General features: G+C 43.8%; 1 protein-coding gene across 1 annotated transcript in view; it reads left to right on the forward strand.

The window, feature by feature from the left end:
• Positions 1-5,635: 5,635 nt before the first annotated feature.
• Positions 5,636-18,094, forward strand: part of fam184ab (family with sequence similarity 184 member Ab) — a 110,126-nt gene continuing 97,667 nt past the window's right edge. Inside the window, exon 1 of the mRNA XM_030110412.1 lies at positions 5,636-5,801. Within this exon, the coding sequence (XP_029966272.1) occupies positions 5,718-5,801 (84 nt within the window). The 5' untranslated portion in view covers positions 5,636-5,717. The remainder of the gene's footprint in view (positions 5,802-18,094) is intronic.

Raw genomic sequence — 18,094 nt, forward strand, 5'->3', positions numbered from 1 at the left:
GCACTCTGTGTACTTCAGCCGGCAAAGACAGATTAGATTGTTGCGGTTATTACGGTGTCGACTTTATTACTTTTTGGGGGAGCCATCAGGCTTTCCTAATTGGATTGTGGTCGTGCGTATTCCCTCGGCAGGAGGAAGCTCCAACCTATAAAATATTCCAATTATTAGGCTCCAAGAAGTGAAGCTTCTAAAAATAGCAGCGCAGATGGATGACAAACAAGCGTGCGTGCTTGTACGTGTGTGTGTGTGTGTGTGTGTTTGCAGAACCAATCCCAGGCACATGGTGAACAGCAACGCTCGGCAGTCCATCATGTCGAGGCACCAGATGCAAGCCACGCTCCCTCTGCTCCCCACATTTACACTTCTCCCTAAAATCCAAACACAACACGGCGGCCGTGAGCGTCAGCGTGCACACACACACACACACACACACACACACACACACACACTCACGCCCACAATACACCTCAGTTCTAAAAGCTGGTATCCAGAAGAAGATGCTGTATAATCTGAATGTTAGCAGGAGGAAGACTTTAATGATAATCAGGCACATTCGTGGTAAGAATTGATGAAGCCAGTAGGAAAGTAAAGTCGTTCTTGACAGATTTCGCCCTGAGAACGCCGCTCTGCTCGGACGGGGTATCAGCCGGAACAAAGCTGTCTTGCTGTCAGTGTTTCTCACCAAACGGAGGCTATTATTAGGAGGAGAGCCGTGGTTCGGTGAGCGCCGGCTCTCTGAAGGCCGCCTTCCCGCGGCATCATGGGAGATGTCATTGAGTTGGCTGCCAGGGGACGTTTCCTCCTCTCCGCTCATATCAGGAAATCGATACAAGGGAAGCGGCTGCCTTGGCTCAGGTTTCCTGCGTTGTTAGTTTTTATTTTTGTCTTTTTAAACGTGTGAACTTCTCACAGTCACAGGAACAGAATAAAGTCGATTTAACGTCCTTTAACTGGTTAAACCTTATTTTTTCACACTTCATGCTGCAGCGTTGGACAAATAGGAATCAGAGCAGAGTCAATGGAAATAAAAGTAAAGACTCGGATAGTTTAGCAAACAACTCTTACATTTCTCGTAAGCATTTCACAAAGATGTTACTTTGTTCAAAAAGGTCATTAATTGTAAAAATAAATGTCCATTTGCGACTCAGTGCACGTCTGTTGATTTGTGACTCTGGATAATGTTAATGTTGAAAATTTACCTTTTTCAAAAATAAAAGTTTGAGTATTGAATGTGGCGCGTAGAGAGAATATCAGAGGGCGATTAATGGTTTTTTAATCTCCTCTGCAGTAAAAAAAGTTGTTTCACGCCGTCACACACGCAACGTTCATTGTTATGAATGAGTCCACGGAGATGGAGAGTTTGGTAACACTTTACTTGAAGCACCCCTGTGTAACACATTATTAGAGGTATATGAAATCCGTTTTATTTTTTCCCCAATTCCGTTTTATTTTTTCCCAAATTCCGTTTTTTCCGTTTTAATATTTCTGAATTTGGTATTTTGTTTTTTATGCTCATTTTTACCATAAAAAAAGGTGTCTGGTAAGTGGAAATGAATAAATGTCCACAATTTAATAGGATATAACAGTCGATTTAATGTTTAAAGTCCTGCAACAAAGAAATAATTTTCAATTAGTCGCATGCGTCTGTGCGAGGCCTGTCCACAGTATGTTGACAGTATTTACAAAAAAGCTTTTCCCCTGAGGCATAAAAGTCCGTGTACTGTTCTGCTCTGTATTTAGCGCTTAGCGTGGAGTTTCATAACTTTTTTGAATGTGTGAGAGGGGAGGGAGCAGCTCGCTTGGACATCGTGTTGTTGCGTCGCGTCTCGTCTCGTCGCGGCTGGAACGCGCGTTCACATTTGTTTTCAATTGTATTTTGACGCAAAATCGCGGAAAGCATTTGGCGTTGTGAACGCAGCTTTAGCATGTTAGCAGCGCTGTGGAAGTGACGTACATGTTGCAGCAGCTCGGGCGGTCCCCCCGGCATGTTTGCTTTGCACTATAAGGTTCCATTTTCTCCCGAAAACTGAATTTCAGACCAGATTAGGACGAATTCCGCAATATTCCGCGTTTTATTCCAAGTCTGTTTTTATTGGCCATTTCCTCGATTCCGTCCGCGATTCCGTTAACACGGATTTCATATGGCTCTACACATTATGAGTACATTATAGCACTGTGTAACTATAGTTATAAACACTCATAAATGATCACAATGCTTTGTAACATCAGTTCCTAACCCTAACCCTAATCCTATGCTGTATAGTGGGTTATAAAGCATTGTGATCATTTATAAGTGTTTATAACTACTTATAATGTGTTATACCAGGTGCTTCAAGTAAAGTGTTATCGGGAGTTTTTCAAAAGTTGTACCTTGGAAGGTGTTTTCAAAACATTTTCAGTGGAAATCCTGACTGTCAACTCGAGTCGTGTCACTCTGGAGGCCGCCATTTTGGTCTCTGTCCATTAACTAAGCCTGTGCAGAACTGCTCTTTTAAAAAGTTTCCTTTTCACGCCCAAAACTGAAAGTTTCCCATTTTCACTGGAGAACACTGAGTGAAGGGAACCTGAAGCGTGATTCCCTGCAGTGTCGACCTTCACCTCTGAAAAACACAACAAACACTCGTCCCAGATGCTGGCTTGCTGTGTTTACTGGATGCTGACACACACACGGCGGCGAGGCTTCCTCCTGAGCCGCAGGTTTGAAGCTGCAGTATGAAGCAGGTCGTCACCCACACCGCACCACGCGGCAGCAGTGGCGGAGGCGGCGGTAATCAGCAGGAACAGCTGGCTGCAGTGAAATGAGACGGAAACGGGGGTTTCAGGGAACGTTGGCGGCGTCTCTGCAGGCGAGACGAGGAAAAGGAAGGCTGAATCCCACGTCGGTTGATCAGTTTTAAAGCTGGATGATGGGACTCTGGCTGTCTTGAACCGTGGCGAGCTTGATTCATGTTCCATACTCAAATATGCAGAGGCTGCGAACGACAGCGTGGAGGAACTTCAGTCACGTCGTGTTCCGTTAACAAGCCGCTGAGAGAACCTGTGGCGGCCACGACACCTGCAGAGCGTCTGCGAGGTCGATTACGCTCTACAACAGAAAGATGAGCCGGAGCGTCTGAAGATCACCTGATCGATGAGCTGCTAACCTCTGGAAGAAGCTAAGAAGAGGAGATTTGGAGATACACACACACACACACACACATGCAGAAACTGACATACATGACACACTTGACAGCGCTTTAGGTTGAGATATGTCATGAAATATTAGATTTATATCATTTTTTTAATGAAATACAGGAAAAGTTTATTTAACTTCATTTATTTAATCAAGTGACTGATCTTTCCAACGAGTCTCTAACAGGTTGAGACAATAACTTCTCATGTTTTTCACCTCTGACATCCAACCGAAAGCAACATCAACTGTTATTTCAGTGGTTAATCCTTCATTTTCCCTGTTTGTTCCAAGCGTTCGCCTGCGAGCGTCGTCATCACGCTGCACGGCCTCGATATTGAAAACTCAGGCCTTTTTGAATGCCGTCTTAGTGACGCACAGTTTCGCCAATTTTCGCCTTGTTTGAACACATTATCCGCCTCAGTAATGATGCATTTGCATATAAATGCACACATAGAGCGGCGGTGGGTGTATAAATAGACGGCGGCGGGACGTGGGCCGGTTCCTGCAGCTGCCGCTAAAATCACTTTAAACGTTCATTCCTCTGAAGCTTTGATGGCTGAAGTGGCCAGAAATGGGTTTAATGTTGGTTTAAGCAGAGTTTATAGTTTCAGATTTCAGCAATCATATAGAACTGATTTACAGAGCGACAGAATTCTGAGGGAAAATGAAGAAGATAAATTATGCTCATATCAAAATCTTTTTTTTTTTAAATATTTTATTAAAAAATCTGTTCTTTATTTCTTTGAAGACTTTATGTGGTCTTAATCAATTTAAATATGTCTATATATCTATACGTTCTTTAATATTGTGAATAATTTAAACAAGTCTTTGCTGTTTTGTGATTTTTTTTCCCCTTGATGTTCTGATTCAGATCTGACTCTGAGTCAGATTTGAGCTAAAGCAAGTTTGGAAGGGAAAAAAAACATTTAAAAAAATAAAGCAAGTTTGAATTTTGAGATTTTAAGTCAGAATTTTGACCTATTTCCAAGAACTATGAGAAAAAAAGGTGAAAATTCTGAATTAAAAAAAAAAATTCTCAATTTAATCTGAGAACATTGGCTAAAATGTCAAAATTATAAAATCTGATTTTAATCTCAGAATTCTAAAGAAAACATGATGCGGTTCAGGTCAGAATTCTGAAGAATTAGGACAGAATAACCAGAAATAAAAGCCTGAGTTTTGAGAATGATGTTAGTTTAACTGAAGAGTTTTAAAAGGAAAAAGTCTGAATTCCAAATTGAATCCCACACAATTGAGAATGTTGAAGATTGCTGAAATTTAGAGGGAAAAAAAAATCTGGAGGAGCAAAAAAAAAAAAAAAAAAAATCAATTTGATTCCAGGATTGAAAAAAGAAAAAAAAATCTTAATTATGAGATTAAATCCAGTTCAGACTTCAATCTTAAATTCTGGGGGGCAAAAATCAAAATCTGAACCCCAAATTTAATCTCAGCTTTTCAAAATAAAGCCTGGGAATGTTGAGATGAATGTCAAAATAAAACCTAGAGAGTAAAGTTAGACACCTGACCTCAATTTCTGAAATTCAGGGAAAAATTATGATTTAAGGTCAGAAATTGGGTTATAAAAGAGAGAACATTCCCCAGAAAAAACAAAAAACAAACCAGAAAAAAAAAACAGACATGCTTGTGACTTTAATTCCCCAACCCTCCGTTTATAATCCTCAAGGAACAAAGTCTAAATTCTAAATTTAATTTCAGAATTCCAAAAAGAAAAGTATGAATGTTGAGAAGAAAATCGAAGTCAGGATTCTGACTCCAGTCTCTGAATCAGAGATCAGAATTTAAAAGAAAAAAAAAAGAGCCGAAATTGGGAGGTCAAAGGCGGAAATTAAAATTCTCGAAAATAAAATGAAATAAAATTCCATTACAAGTTCATCAATCCTCTTTGAATTTTTACTTTTTGGCGGAATAATTTGTGAATAATTTCCATTACAGAGCTGTGCTTTGTCCCACGGTCCGTGAATGCAGCGCTGCTCCTATTGCACGTGAACGCCGCACGAGCTGTTGAGGTGATCCATGGTAACACACACACATACACACACACACACACACACACACGGTCTCCGTTCACCGGAATACACCGAGCGGGACTCACTCTCCGCGGCTGACAAGGTGACCGATCCACCGGGGAGAGAGCCGCCTCCGACCCGCCTCCCGGAGCCTCTCAGCCGGACACGATGCTGGCAGCCTCCGGAGCTTAAGATCATTATTCTGATATTATTACAATTAATCGATCCGGAGGAGAAATGACTCACAGTATGTTAGGAGTTCTTATTTTTGATTGATTCTTCCCTTTTTATTTTTTTTAATTAAATCCCCCTCCCTCCACCCCCCTCCTCCACCTCCACCCGCCCGGCCTCCCCCGCCTCCCTCCCGCCGCCGCTCCATCAGCAGCCGCCCCGGTTCCGCTCCGTGTCTCCGCCGAGCATCGTCGTTGAAGATGGCGACTGGGTCGGGCTGGCAGCCGCAGCAGCAGCACTACTGCCCCGCCGGCCAGGGCAAATTCACCGCGTCCACGGGGACCAGCATGTCCTTCCAGTCCGGCATCACCATGGAATATACCCAGGACCTGCACCTGAAGATGAGCAAGAAGATCGCACAGCTGACCAAGGTAAGGACCGGGCCCCGGGCCCCTCGCATCCCCGCATCACCTGCCCTCTGAGCCGGATTCCAGGACCCGCTTCCACCGCTCCGTGCTGCGTTGGGAACCACGTGCCGAACTCCGTTAGCCTTCTCGCCTGTTTTAAACGTATCGCGTGCAGGTGGGCTTGCTTTGCGTTTATAGCGAGATTCTTGGTTTCCACGTGATGCCCGGATTGTTTACTTGTTTTCGGGTCAGATGTAATAAACAGATGTGCAGCCGGGATTGAGTAAATAACAGTGGAGTTGCGCGCACTGCGTTCTGTTTTGGTGGGCGAGAACTTGATGTTGCCGGTGCTTCAAAATAAGAAAAAATCAGTGTTTCTGCTAAAATGCACGCACATCCCTGCTGAATCTGATAGCCGAATATGAAACAGTGTTACTACTGATGAGAAACCGCCTCGTCCTGCGAGATATCAGCGGGTCTTTTAACCCAAAATCAACTAAATTGTAAAAATTCGCCATTTGTAAACAGAGTCTGGCTTGAAATCAAACCGCTTTCTGCAGCTGATCGATCATTTCTCATTCATCGGATTTACTAACACACTGTCTCTGCTGGCATTTCGCTTTACTACCAGAAATGTTTCAGTAAATAACGCTGCTGCTATAATTGGCAAACTTTCATCACTAATGATGATCAGCTCAGAAAGAAAGAGAGAAAAAAAGATAGTGGCTTGATTATGACTGTGCATTTAAATGCCACCGTCCTCCTCCCCTTCTCTGTATTTGTTATTTAGTGCTTTGCAGTCCCCCAGAGTGAATATGTGGGCTGAATTAGTATTTTTGCACATCTTTGGACGCTCTGAATGGATAATCACGTCTGTGGACTTCTTGTGCCCAGTTAGGAGGCAAATCTGGGTATTTTCGCTCACTTTGATGGACTCTGGCCCAGCTGAGTCAGTCGGTTGTTACTCCTCTGCACCAGCTGAACCTGTGGGGCCTTTTGAAGGGCATTTCAGATGTCTTTTTGTTTTAAATACCCCTCGGTGGCTCTAAAATGACAGGGCTCAAACTTCTGCCGGAGCAGGAGGCGTCGGCAGCTCCCAGGCTGATGATGGCGATGCAGGTGGAGGCGAAGGGGGATGAACTCCCGGCCAGAGAGGTGGTCGGAGATACTGAAAATGCACCGTGATATCGATATATATCGTGATATAATCATATCATGAGGTCCTTGCCAATGCACCCCCCCAGCAGAATCCATACTTACTTTGGTAAGCGGACGCCATGCTTGCTTCTGCGCACGTCGCTCACTGCCGTCTGGAGGTCACATTCAAGATATAGAGTGACCGACGAGCTCCAAGACCCGCAGCGAGAACGGAGCCTCTGAGAAGGGTTCTCCAGGTGGAACCTTTCCAAAACGCTCCGGATCCTCCTCCATCGTTTTCTGACGTTACCGTGGAAACGTGGAACTTTCTATTTGACAGCTTTCAATTCAATTCAGCTTTATTTATATAGCGCCAAATGCAACACGGTCATTTCTGGACACTTTTACTGAGAAAAACCAGCAGTTCCACAAGAGCAAGCAGAGGCCACTGTGGAACGGAAAAACTCCTTTTGAAAGGAAGAAACTTTGTGGACATTTTGCCACTTTCATCTTTTTAAGCCCTTTCTTAAAAATTCATCTATTTTGATTTTTTTTAAATTAGTTATTTCAGCTGTTTTCAACATTTCATCAATCTCATTTTTTTGTTTGTCTATTTGTGATCATGAAAAAGGAATCATGTGTGTCCGAAAAATATTGTTTGGACGTTTTTTTCTGCACCTGGCCTTCGTTTTCAGAGCAAAGGAGCTGAAGGATGTGGGTTGAACCGTTTTCACAGCAGTCCTGTTTGACTTGGACCAGAGTCCGCTGGTCCTGGTCCAGGTTCTTCTGGTCCTGGTAGTTTTAGACTTGAGAGTCGCTGTAATAACAATCCACCTTGGCGGTCCGTCCATATGAATGTCCGCGTTTTCTCATTGTTAATCGAGAAAACACAAAGCGACCCGTCTTACCAGGAAGCGTTGTCGTGTGAACGGGGTCTCGGGGTTTTTCTCTCTTTGCACAGCTTCACACCGTCGTCCTGTCAAACGTCCTGCGCCCACATCTCCGCTGAAATCCCACAGAAAGCTGGAAGAGCAGCAGTGGAAATGAAGGGATGAATAATTAAACGGTGCGGACATTCTGACGCGCAGATCAAATTACTGGGAGAAAAAATATATTGAGAAAATGCCGTTAAATGCATAAATATGATCAATATGAATTAATTGATTGAATTAATTAGTGGATTTATTAAATCATTTATAACTGTGTGCTGATGTTCTGACACTGAAAATACTGCAAATCAAATCACTGGAAAAACATTGTGAGAAAATATGCAGTAAATAAATACTCTGTAAAAAATAACATGGATCATAAATAAATAGGGTGCACATATTCATCCATTGGGGAAAAAACAAACAAATGCAATGAATAAATAACTCTTAAACACCAAATGAGTGCATGCAGTACATTAAATAAATAAAAATGTGCCCTTATTCTTGTATGTAACAGCTGCGAAAAACACAAATTGATTGAATAAGTAATGGAAGTGTAGAGCAGGTATTCTCACATTCACGATGGGGCAATTACTGGACAAAAAGATATGTACAATAAACAAGTTGGATCCAATACATAATACATAATGTGGTCACATAGTCTTGGATACATCAGACGTATTGATGAAAGTCAATCAATCAACTTTATTTATAACACAGGTTTAATTTAACAAAAATGACACAAAGTGTGTTACAATATTCAGCTTAAAGTCAGCCAAATTACTGATAAACAAAGCTCCACTAGTATCAGTCAGATGTAAAGAAAAACCCAATCGATTCTTTGTGCAGAAACTGGTACAGAATGGAATTTTACTGTCAGAGTGTTTAGAGCAGTGAAATTAATTCACAGCCTCCTCCGTGGCAGCAGTTCAAGAGAATTAAAGGAAAAAGAACATGTAAGGAAAAAAAGTCTTCTGACCGAGTTTTTGAGTTTACTTTAATGCAAGTGCTTGAATTTGAACAAAGACTGAAAACGGTGGAAGAAATGGAACTGATGTATCTTCCACTAGCATCCAGGTTATAGAGCATCTTCCTCCATAATGAGTCATCTTTTTTTGTATGAATTAAACTCTTCACTTGATTTTACATTGACTCCTACTTTTCTCATGAATTTTTCTTATGTGTCCTGATTGGCTTTGTGAAATTAGCAATACGTGCTTCAGCACACAGGCCTTAACATGTGATTAATGGCATGCGGGCGTTAGCATCTGAGAGCTAACGTGAAAGCCGCAGCACCTGGAAATACCTGCCTTTGCAGGATTTTCAGGGACGTCCGTGGATTACGCTCCTCGCTCCGAGTTTTCTCATTTGGCGATGTTTCTTCAGACGTCTCGCTGTAATTTCTAATCCCACAAAGCTGCTTTTCTGGCTCCTTTGTGCGCTTCGGGCTTTCTTAGGACGCTGTATTTCATAAGTTATACTCTCTGATGGGTTCTTGGCTTTGTTGTGGTGACTCTGAAACAAAGCTGTGTGTATGTGTGTGTGTGTGCGCGTGTGTGTGTGTGTGTTGGGGGGGGGGCTACTTGCTGCTATGGCAACAAGTTTTATATAAATTATAATTCAGTGCGGATAGAAGCAGCCCGAGTCCAGGACCGAGGTTTCTGGTTGTTGAAATGGAGATGTGTGTGTGTGTGTGTGTGTGTGTGTGTGTGTGTGTGTGTGTGTGTGTGTGTGTGTGTGTGTGCTCTTCATCAGCAATGCCTGACTGACTTTAGTGTAGAAGTGAGTCAGAAATAGACCTCTGAGCTCTGTGTGTGTGTGTGTGTGTGTGTGTTTCTGGACGAAGAGATTGAAAGAGGCAGACATGACGAGACACTGTAGAGTGTGTGTGTGTGTGTGCGTGTGTGTGTGTATTTCATATTCATCCTGCAAAAAAAAATAGAACCGTCTTGATTGGTGCAATCCGCCCATAATCCCGGTGCTGCTGCGTTGTGACGAGACGTTATCACGCCTGCTCTCATTGTGAATCGCTGCATACGGATGTTAGAACTCGGGAGGCCCGACGCCCAGAAGGTTTTAATAACAGGCGGACGCCAACCAGATGCAGGAAAATGACCCAAAGGATCCATTTAGTTTGAAAATGATCCCATCTGTTCCCAGCATGTTTAGAAGTTCGCTGCAAACTGAAGTTTCATTGTCTCAACTGGCCCACCTCAGCTTTTATTTGTGGACTTCAGCATCATTTCACTTCTGGTCAGACTTTCAGTTTTTCAACACATTACTTCCTAGATTCTGAGTTTTTTTTTTTTTTTTTTTGCCAAAATCAGTTTTGTTTTTCATCCATTGATGGATGGATGGAGTTTTGTTTTTGTTCAGATATTTTCACTAACTTCCTCCAATTTGACAATTTTACACAAACGAATGCAGATTGTTTTGCAACATTGCTCACGGTGATAATCTCAGGAGGTCACTGTATCTGTGTTCGTCTTTTCAGGTAGGTGTGTAGGTTTTTAAGCGTACCTTTGACATGTTTAGACGGCGTGTCTCCGTCTTCATCAAGGACTGAATTATGAACGGTGAAGACAGAAGTCTGGCGCGGAACGATGAAAACGGGGAAAACTGAGCAAAAACTCAAACTGTGCTGAATTTCAAGTAGTTCTGCTTGTGGATGAGAAGGTGGACAGTAAGCTGTAGAGTGCTTGTGATGTTGACTCTTGGTTTTAATGCTTATTTCATCCCGTACGTTCACATCTGTTACACTATCATCTGCATATGGTGAAAGTTTTCCGACGAATAGCTGATTTTGAAAGGAGCGATGTGACGGGAAACGACACTTTAGATGAGCTGTTTGAACATTTACATCGTATCGTTCAGTTCAGTTTCTGCTTTTCTGCAGTTCCATTGTTTTTAAAATGTTATGTAATCATGAAACTTTTATGAAACATCCATGGTGGCCTCAGTTTTAGGACCCGTTCACACGACAATGTTTCAGGTGGAATCTCCACGATCCATTCACGATTTCCAGTCTTGCTCACAATGACCTCGTTGTGTTGCTGGAATCGTGCTTCCTGTTGGAAGAATTGCACGTGGTTTTTTTACCATGTGCAGAGAAAAAAAAAAAGCAGTGATAAATCCACCTCAGTCTGTGGCCCGCATTGCGTAACGTATAGATGTGAACCCACCGTCCAGAGATCAGAGATAAGAGGATTTCACTTTGTTATTCTCCGACTCTGTAAAAAACGCTGAAGTAATTTGTTAATGACATTTTTTCATCCCACGACAGACACGCACACACACACACACACACACACACACACACACACACACACACACATAAACACACACAACAAAAAGATGAGAATCCACACAATCTGCTCTCCAATCCGAGGCTTAGCAGTTTCACTAATATTATAATATCTCCAAGTATTCCCAAACTTCACCTTGTGGCCAACCGTCTGTTCAGAGGGAGAGATGGGAGAAGAGTCGGTTTTATCAAGACAAATGTGCTCAGTTGTCTTTGTTTCCTCAGAACACACGCACACACAGACACACACACGCACACACACGCACACACACGGTGCCATGCCTTGGCAGCAGCACGAGTGTGTTGATGCCATAATCCAGGGGTGGTAGTGCAGCGATCTGTGCAGCCCGGGCGGGGTTAGAGAGCAGATGGTCGCAGCCACACGACTCCAGACTCGGGGAAACGAGCGGCGCTGGTTTTAAATCCCGACGCAGCGCCTTCAGCGTGGAGCTCGGTAGCTCGGCTCTGATTCCCGTTACAGTACTAACATGACATTTTGACGAAACTGGGATCAGGAGTACGCAGGTTTGAATCCCACAGCTGGTGTGGCTCCCTCAGCATGACCCTTGACCCTCATCAGTCGGGCCAAACAGTTGTAGGAAAAGATCTAATTGTGGTTTTTCTGGCAGATATTTCAATTTCAGTTCGATTTGCGATACTTCAGTGAAATATTCACTGTGCACAGTGACGGATTGAAAACAAGACAGAAAGTCACATCAGAACATTAAAGGCTGTTTACTCTGATGACAGAATGAATACTGAAAGGTAAGAATTGCTTCCAACATGTATTTATTGCAGAGGAACGTTCACTGACATCCTCTGCAGGCCTTGACTAACAGTAGTTCTTCTTAAAGAGCCATCTGTGACTCTTCTTATTCGTAAGATATGACTAGTAGGTTAGTGCGTTGCTGTTGTTTGTTCTTGAAATGAAACCACCGTATGTGCAATGGAACTGCATGAGCAGATGGAGTCCAGGTCTTTTCCAAAAGCTGCGTTTTGCGCTGCTCTGAGCACCGTTGCAGTGTAAATGGCTCTTGAGCGAAGTTTGCATGTTCTTTCTGTGCTCATGTGTGTTTTTGCTGGGCACTCCAGCTGCCAGCTATCATCAAAAACTCGTGCTTTTTACATTACAAGGGAACTGGAACGACCCTTATAGTGACCACGTGCAAAAACGTACAATTTCCAGGAAGTAAGTGGCCAGTGCGACGTGAACACTTAGCGTTATGGTGATGAACTACGTGATGAGGGGACTATGTAGACGCCGTGCACTATTCTCTGTGCACTGTGGACACAGTGGTTTATATCAACCTTGACTTACGGATGGTAAATGGCTAATAAGTCGCATTAAAACAGCTTCATACATAGTTTTTGTCCAGCAGTGGGATTTCTCTGGAAACGCCACCAATTGATTCATATTTTTAGCCCAATAATCTCATTCTTTCCTATACGTATGCATACGTCAAGCAGTTCTGCCGCTGTGAGATGAAAAGTGAAACGTTAAAATCTGTTGATCGTATTGATACAGTTGAATTGAATAAAGTTCAGAATGTTGGTCACTATGAGGAAGATGTTTTGGAACATTTTCACCATTTTCCGGACAATTTGAAGTCCAGGCATCAATTCAGCGTGCGCATTAATAACCACTGGTTTCTCTCTTAACCTTTTCTTTCTAACCTATAAAGAGAGAGAAGCGGAGCTCTGCCTCTGACTGATAAAAGTCTGAAATATGTTATCGATAAAAACGGGCGAAAACACTCTCAACAGTTCTGCTCCCATAAAATCAGAATGAAAGCAGCCATAAAAGAGGAAACATCTACGGCCGCTCCATCTGCTGCGCTAAAAATAGTCGGCAGAGAGGCTGCAGGACGAAAACTTGGAGAAGTTCTCATTAATACGGCGTCGCTTCCAAACGGTCTCCTGGTGCAGATCAGAACTGGCCTCTAATGCAGGGTCCTGCTCACATGAAGGAAAGTACGGCTTCTGCTGCCTCCAGAGGACTCAGTCCTTTAGACACACGCACGCACACATGCGTGTGTGTGTGTGTGTGTGTGTGTGTGTGTGTGTGTGTGTGTGTGTGTGTGTGTGTGTGTGTGTGTGTGTGTGTGTGTGTGTGTGTGTGTGTGTGTGTGCGTGCCTGCTGCTGCATTGAGGACTACAGCTTATTAACCTCTGCAGGGAACTTCTTCACCAGTTGTCACAATTCTTTGTCAGATTTCATTAAGATACGCCTACACACACCTACACATACACACACCCCTACACACACATACACACACACACACACACTCTGAAGCAGAGACTCAGGAGATAGGAAGAAAGATGGGGAGTGAGGAGAGAGCTTATAGGCTCAGACAAAGCATCACCATGTTGGTGATGCCTGTCGACACACACACACACACACACACACACACACACACACACACACACACACACACACACACACACTCAGGCAGGCAGTCGTTGAGCAGTGTGTCCATGCAGGGTGATCTGATTAGTTCCTGTTTTATTTGACCTTCACTGTTTTAATGTCCTCACTCAGATCCTCCACTGTTAGTCCACGGTTCTGGCCCCGCCCCTAATCCTGTTCTTGGCCCCGCCCCTAATCCGGCTCTTGGCCCCGCCCCTAATCCGGCTCTTGGCCCCGCCCCTAATCCGGCTCTTGGCCCCGCCTCTCCTCATTTCTCTGATCGATGTTAATGTAAAGTTCTTGCATCTTTAAAGGCTTTTATATTACTTGTTTCGTTGCATCTGAAAGCTTTAACTGTGACATTTCAACCCAAACTCCTTCAAAGCCATTTCTAGTTACTTTCACATTTCAATACTTTTGTGCTGATTCAACATAAACATGCAGTAAATCATTGCAGCTTTCACCAGAAGATGAAGTCGCTCCACTGGAGCAGCACAGTGGGTCGATATTCGTCAATATCACGATATCGATAAACACATTTCACTAAAGATCCACTGAACTGCGGCCGGGGTCAAAATGAAGGAATCTCCAGAGGAAGCGAAAAGCAGCGAAAAGCAATGAGTGCACAAAGATTGCAGGATTCATTCCTTTATGTTTGGGAGATGAAATATGTCAGAATGTCATTGTTATGATCGGAACCATGATATAAATCACAGAAGATGAGAAGTGATGTTCTCATGAACTCTGAATCTCTCTATTTACTAATGAGGGAAATGATCAGCAGGCTGACGAAGTGTTGAACGAGTGAAAGCAGATTCCTCCTCAGTGAACAGAAAGAGGAAGTGGTCCTGAGCTTCACCCCGAGGACTCCTCCACCTGTCCACTCCTCTCTCCATCTCCCGCTGCTCTCCGTTCTCTGAGTCAGTCTGAGCTCGATGGAAAGAAAAACGGCGACCGAGCTCAGAAACAAAAGATAACTGGCGCCGTGCGAGCAGGATTTTCTCTTTTTTCGGTTTCTTCCACTCCTCTGATCCGGTAATGGGCCAGAAGGATGTAATCCATCACGGCTTGCTCACAAATCGCCTGCAACAAGCCGCGCTGTTGAACTGCGCGGGGCTTCCAGGTGATGTAACGGGCCTTCTGGTGGCCATATTGGACGGCGGCGGCGGCGGCGGCAGCGTCTGTGGGGTTCTGGCTTCACACACTTCAGAAAGACTGAAGACACATGACCACATGAAGACGTTCAGTCTGAAAGCTCATCATATGTCTTCTTCAATGTTCAAAGACTAAAGCCTTTAAGACGTGAACGGAGCGTGTGCAGCCTGAAGTTTATTGGTCTCAATTAAAATGATCCTTTAGTCAAACGCAGGTTAGTTCACATACAGCCCAGTTTCACCAGGAAAATACACTCATTTAGAGCCAACAGAACCGTAGTGACCTTTAGATTTAAACTTCTTTAAATTCCTTTGTTGTGATGCAGAGAATACATGATGAAAATGTTGATATTTCCACAAAAAATGAGTATTATCTCAACATAAAGTCAGTTTTAATGAAACCTTTTGATGCCAAAAAGAGTGAAATGACCAGAAAACTCCTAAAGCTGTTGCATTATGGGTGTTTTTCCAGGTTCACTCTGACAGCCTTAGCTAATGCTAGCTAACTGGCTTTTATGGCAGCGTCACTGATATCAGTGTCGTGTTGTTTCTGCCGCGTTTAAGAAGTTTGTGAAAAAGTTGTTGGAAATTTTAACCTGAGAAGTCCAGCGGGCCGGATTGGAGCCACTTGTGGGGCCAGTTTTGGTCCGTGTGCCTCATGTTTGACACCCCTGGTCTATAGAGTAATGATTTCTCAGGAACTTCCTCACTTTTTTCGAACATATGCTTGATTTGAATCAGAGCACATGTTCTCTGTCAGAAAGCGACATTTGAAGAACCGCAACCTCATTTTGTTTATAGATGAACGTGCAGAAAACAGCCGCCGCCTGACGCCGTTTACCTAGAGACGTTGTAATTCCACCTGCTCAGATAAGATCCGCTCGCACAGGGCCTTCGTCGTCTCATCAGTCGGACGGCGTCGTCGACGTGCGACAGCATCAGACACATTTGAAAAAATCTACTCCTTCGAGCTAAATTTCCATGTTATTTCCCCTGAAAGTCCCAGCTGAGGTTCTATTTTGGTCTGATTGTTCGCCGTCTGAGAGGCCCGTCTGGAGGACCTTCAGTTTTTCCGCGAGGCGTTCGAGGACCCCTCTGAGGATGGGTCGTCTGCGTGTCGGAATGCAGACGCCTCCTCAGGACTCGGGCCGTCGCTCCTCAGGCCGGCCGGTCGGCGGGGTACAGCTAACGGAGTCAGGCGGTCTGGGGTGGGGGGGGACACTTCCCCGCCTCACAGTCACACCGGTCGCCTAGCAACCATGAATTATAAACGGAGCCGGAGGCCACTGCTGTGCTTTTTTCCTTTTTGGTGGCACCTCAGCTGGAGGAGCTGGAGGCTCTTCGCTCAGCATCGGCGATTTCACAGACCTTTAGCTTCATTTGCAGTTCGGCGGAGTTGAAAGCCGAGGCGCCCCCCCGCCTCCGAATCCGCCCTCGTGGATCACAACGCCAGGTCGAAAACGTTGCGTCAACACGCCGAACGCCGTGACGGGTTCCACCTGTCGGCTCCGCCGTCGCCGTGGAAACTGAGGAGCCGAGGATCTGGGCCGGTCTTTGAATGCAGCCTTCACAGAGTGCAGAACTGGGACGCGCTGCTGATGTGTTTCAAACCGAGGCGCTCCAGAAGCAGGCGGCGTATTCAAGGACGCGGCGCGAAAAGACGTTTTCCTTTCCACGTGTGGATTTATGTCAAATTTACCTTGTTTCGCTGGAAGGCTGGGAAATGCAGTAAAAAGTGATTTGGAGCAATTAGAGTGAGGCCCACAACATACATAAAGATAATTAGGAAACTCTCCATAAACTCCAGCTTCTCCCAGCCGTTAAATCTGATGAGGGTGTTCAAATAAACAGAATAAACAGCTTGTTTTTATTAGTTTGGTTAGTTTTATTCATCTGAGCCAGAAGACCTGCTATTTATAGTACTACACACCAAAAGGTAGCTCATTCCTTCATTATCAGTTCAAGTAGATAACTTTTTTCAGAGGTGTTTGTTTGTTCCATGTCTTTTCATGGGTTAGTCATGCTGTTATTTATTGAAATTTATTTGTACATACCACGTGTGACCACTAGAAGTCGCTGTGTGACAGCAGAACGCTGCTATAGCACCACAGAAAAAACTCAGTTTTTTACTATTTTTGACTGACGGATCAAGAAAAAAATGATAAAATGTGCATCAGAAGAGAGAAGCAGAGCATGGAATAGAGTCCAGAGCAGGAAACAGCCCTAAAAACTGAGGAATAAATTCACAGAAGCCTCAGAAACAGCAGGTGCTGGATCTGGATTATTAGTGGAGCAGTCATATCTGAACATGGAACAATAAAGATGAGATATTTTTTGTTACTTACTGTATATTCCATGAAATATGGTAATTTCATTCACAGCTGCTTCTCAACCTGCAATTTTTATTTGCTGTTTTCTTTTTAAATTGATTTTGTTTGCTAGATTTGATTTCTTACTTTAGTCTGTAATCAGCTGGGTCCTTGTTACAGTTGTTGCCACAGATCCATCGTCCAGACGCAGTACTGTTTCCACCTGTCTGTATCAGGTTCTTCAGATCGGAGTCCCGTAACTCCATCACGTCACTTCGCAGGGCGATTGATGACGTCTGGCTCCAGGAAGTGGTTTGATTGGTGCCTGTTCTCACACTGTCCATCAACAGACTGTTTAACTATTTAAATCACTGCTTTAAGCCAGTTTTATACACCAGTGCCGCCAATGTGTTTTTCAGTTTCTGACGCATTCTGTGATGGATGTGACTCATAGTCCAGAAATACGGTAACTGCGTCCTATCGTTTGGCCTGTTTTATTCATCGTTTTAAATAATGAATTACATTTCCATTTTCAGGATGCGTGGACACACCCGTGCTGTAACTTATTGTGTGAATTTTACAATTAAAAGCCATTTTTCAAATTAAAATTCAACCATTTCTCATCCTGCGGCGGAGTGTTAACCCTCTCATTGGTCAGCTCGTCCAATAAGGGACGAAACTGACTGTGTGCTGAGTTAGTTTCAGACACATTTAAAGGGAAGGATCTAAACTAAAACAAAGGTTTCTGTGTTTTTAATAATTAAAAGGCCTTGAGGCACCAACGCCGCGGAGCCTGAAAGACTTATAAACAACTGGTTTACAGTCCGGTCGATACTCCCTTTCTCTTTAGCTCCGTGACCTGGTGGAAAATGTTTACTTTCAGTCTGCAAATTACCTTTCAATTCCCAAATTAACAGCCTCATACAGATTAGAACAGTTCCGCAACTCCAATTAATCACATCGTTCTACAAACAGAAAATCTCAGCTCAGAGCGACTCGGTAAAGGAAAAAAAATAGGTTTTTAGATTGTTTGTCATTTACCAGGACAGTTTACTGTGACAGTGGTGTGCAGGACCT

This window comes from Salarias fasciatus, chromosome 15, assembly GCF_902148845.1.
Source record: "Salarias fasciatus chromosome 15, fSalaFa1.1, whole genome shotgun sequence".
Lineage (NCBI taxonomy): Eukaryota > Metazoa > Chordata > Actinopteri > Blenniiformes > Blenniidae > Salarias > Salarias fasciatus.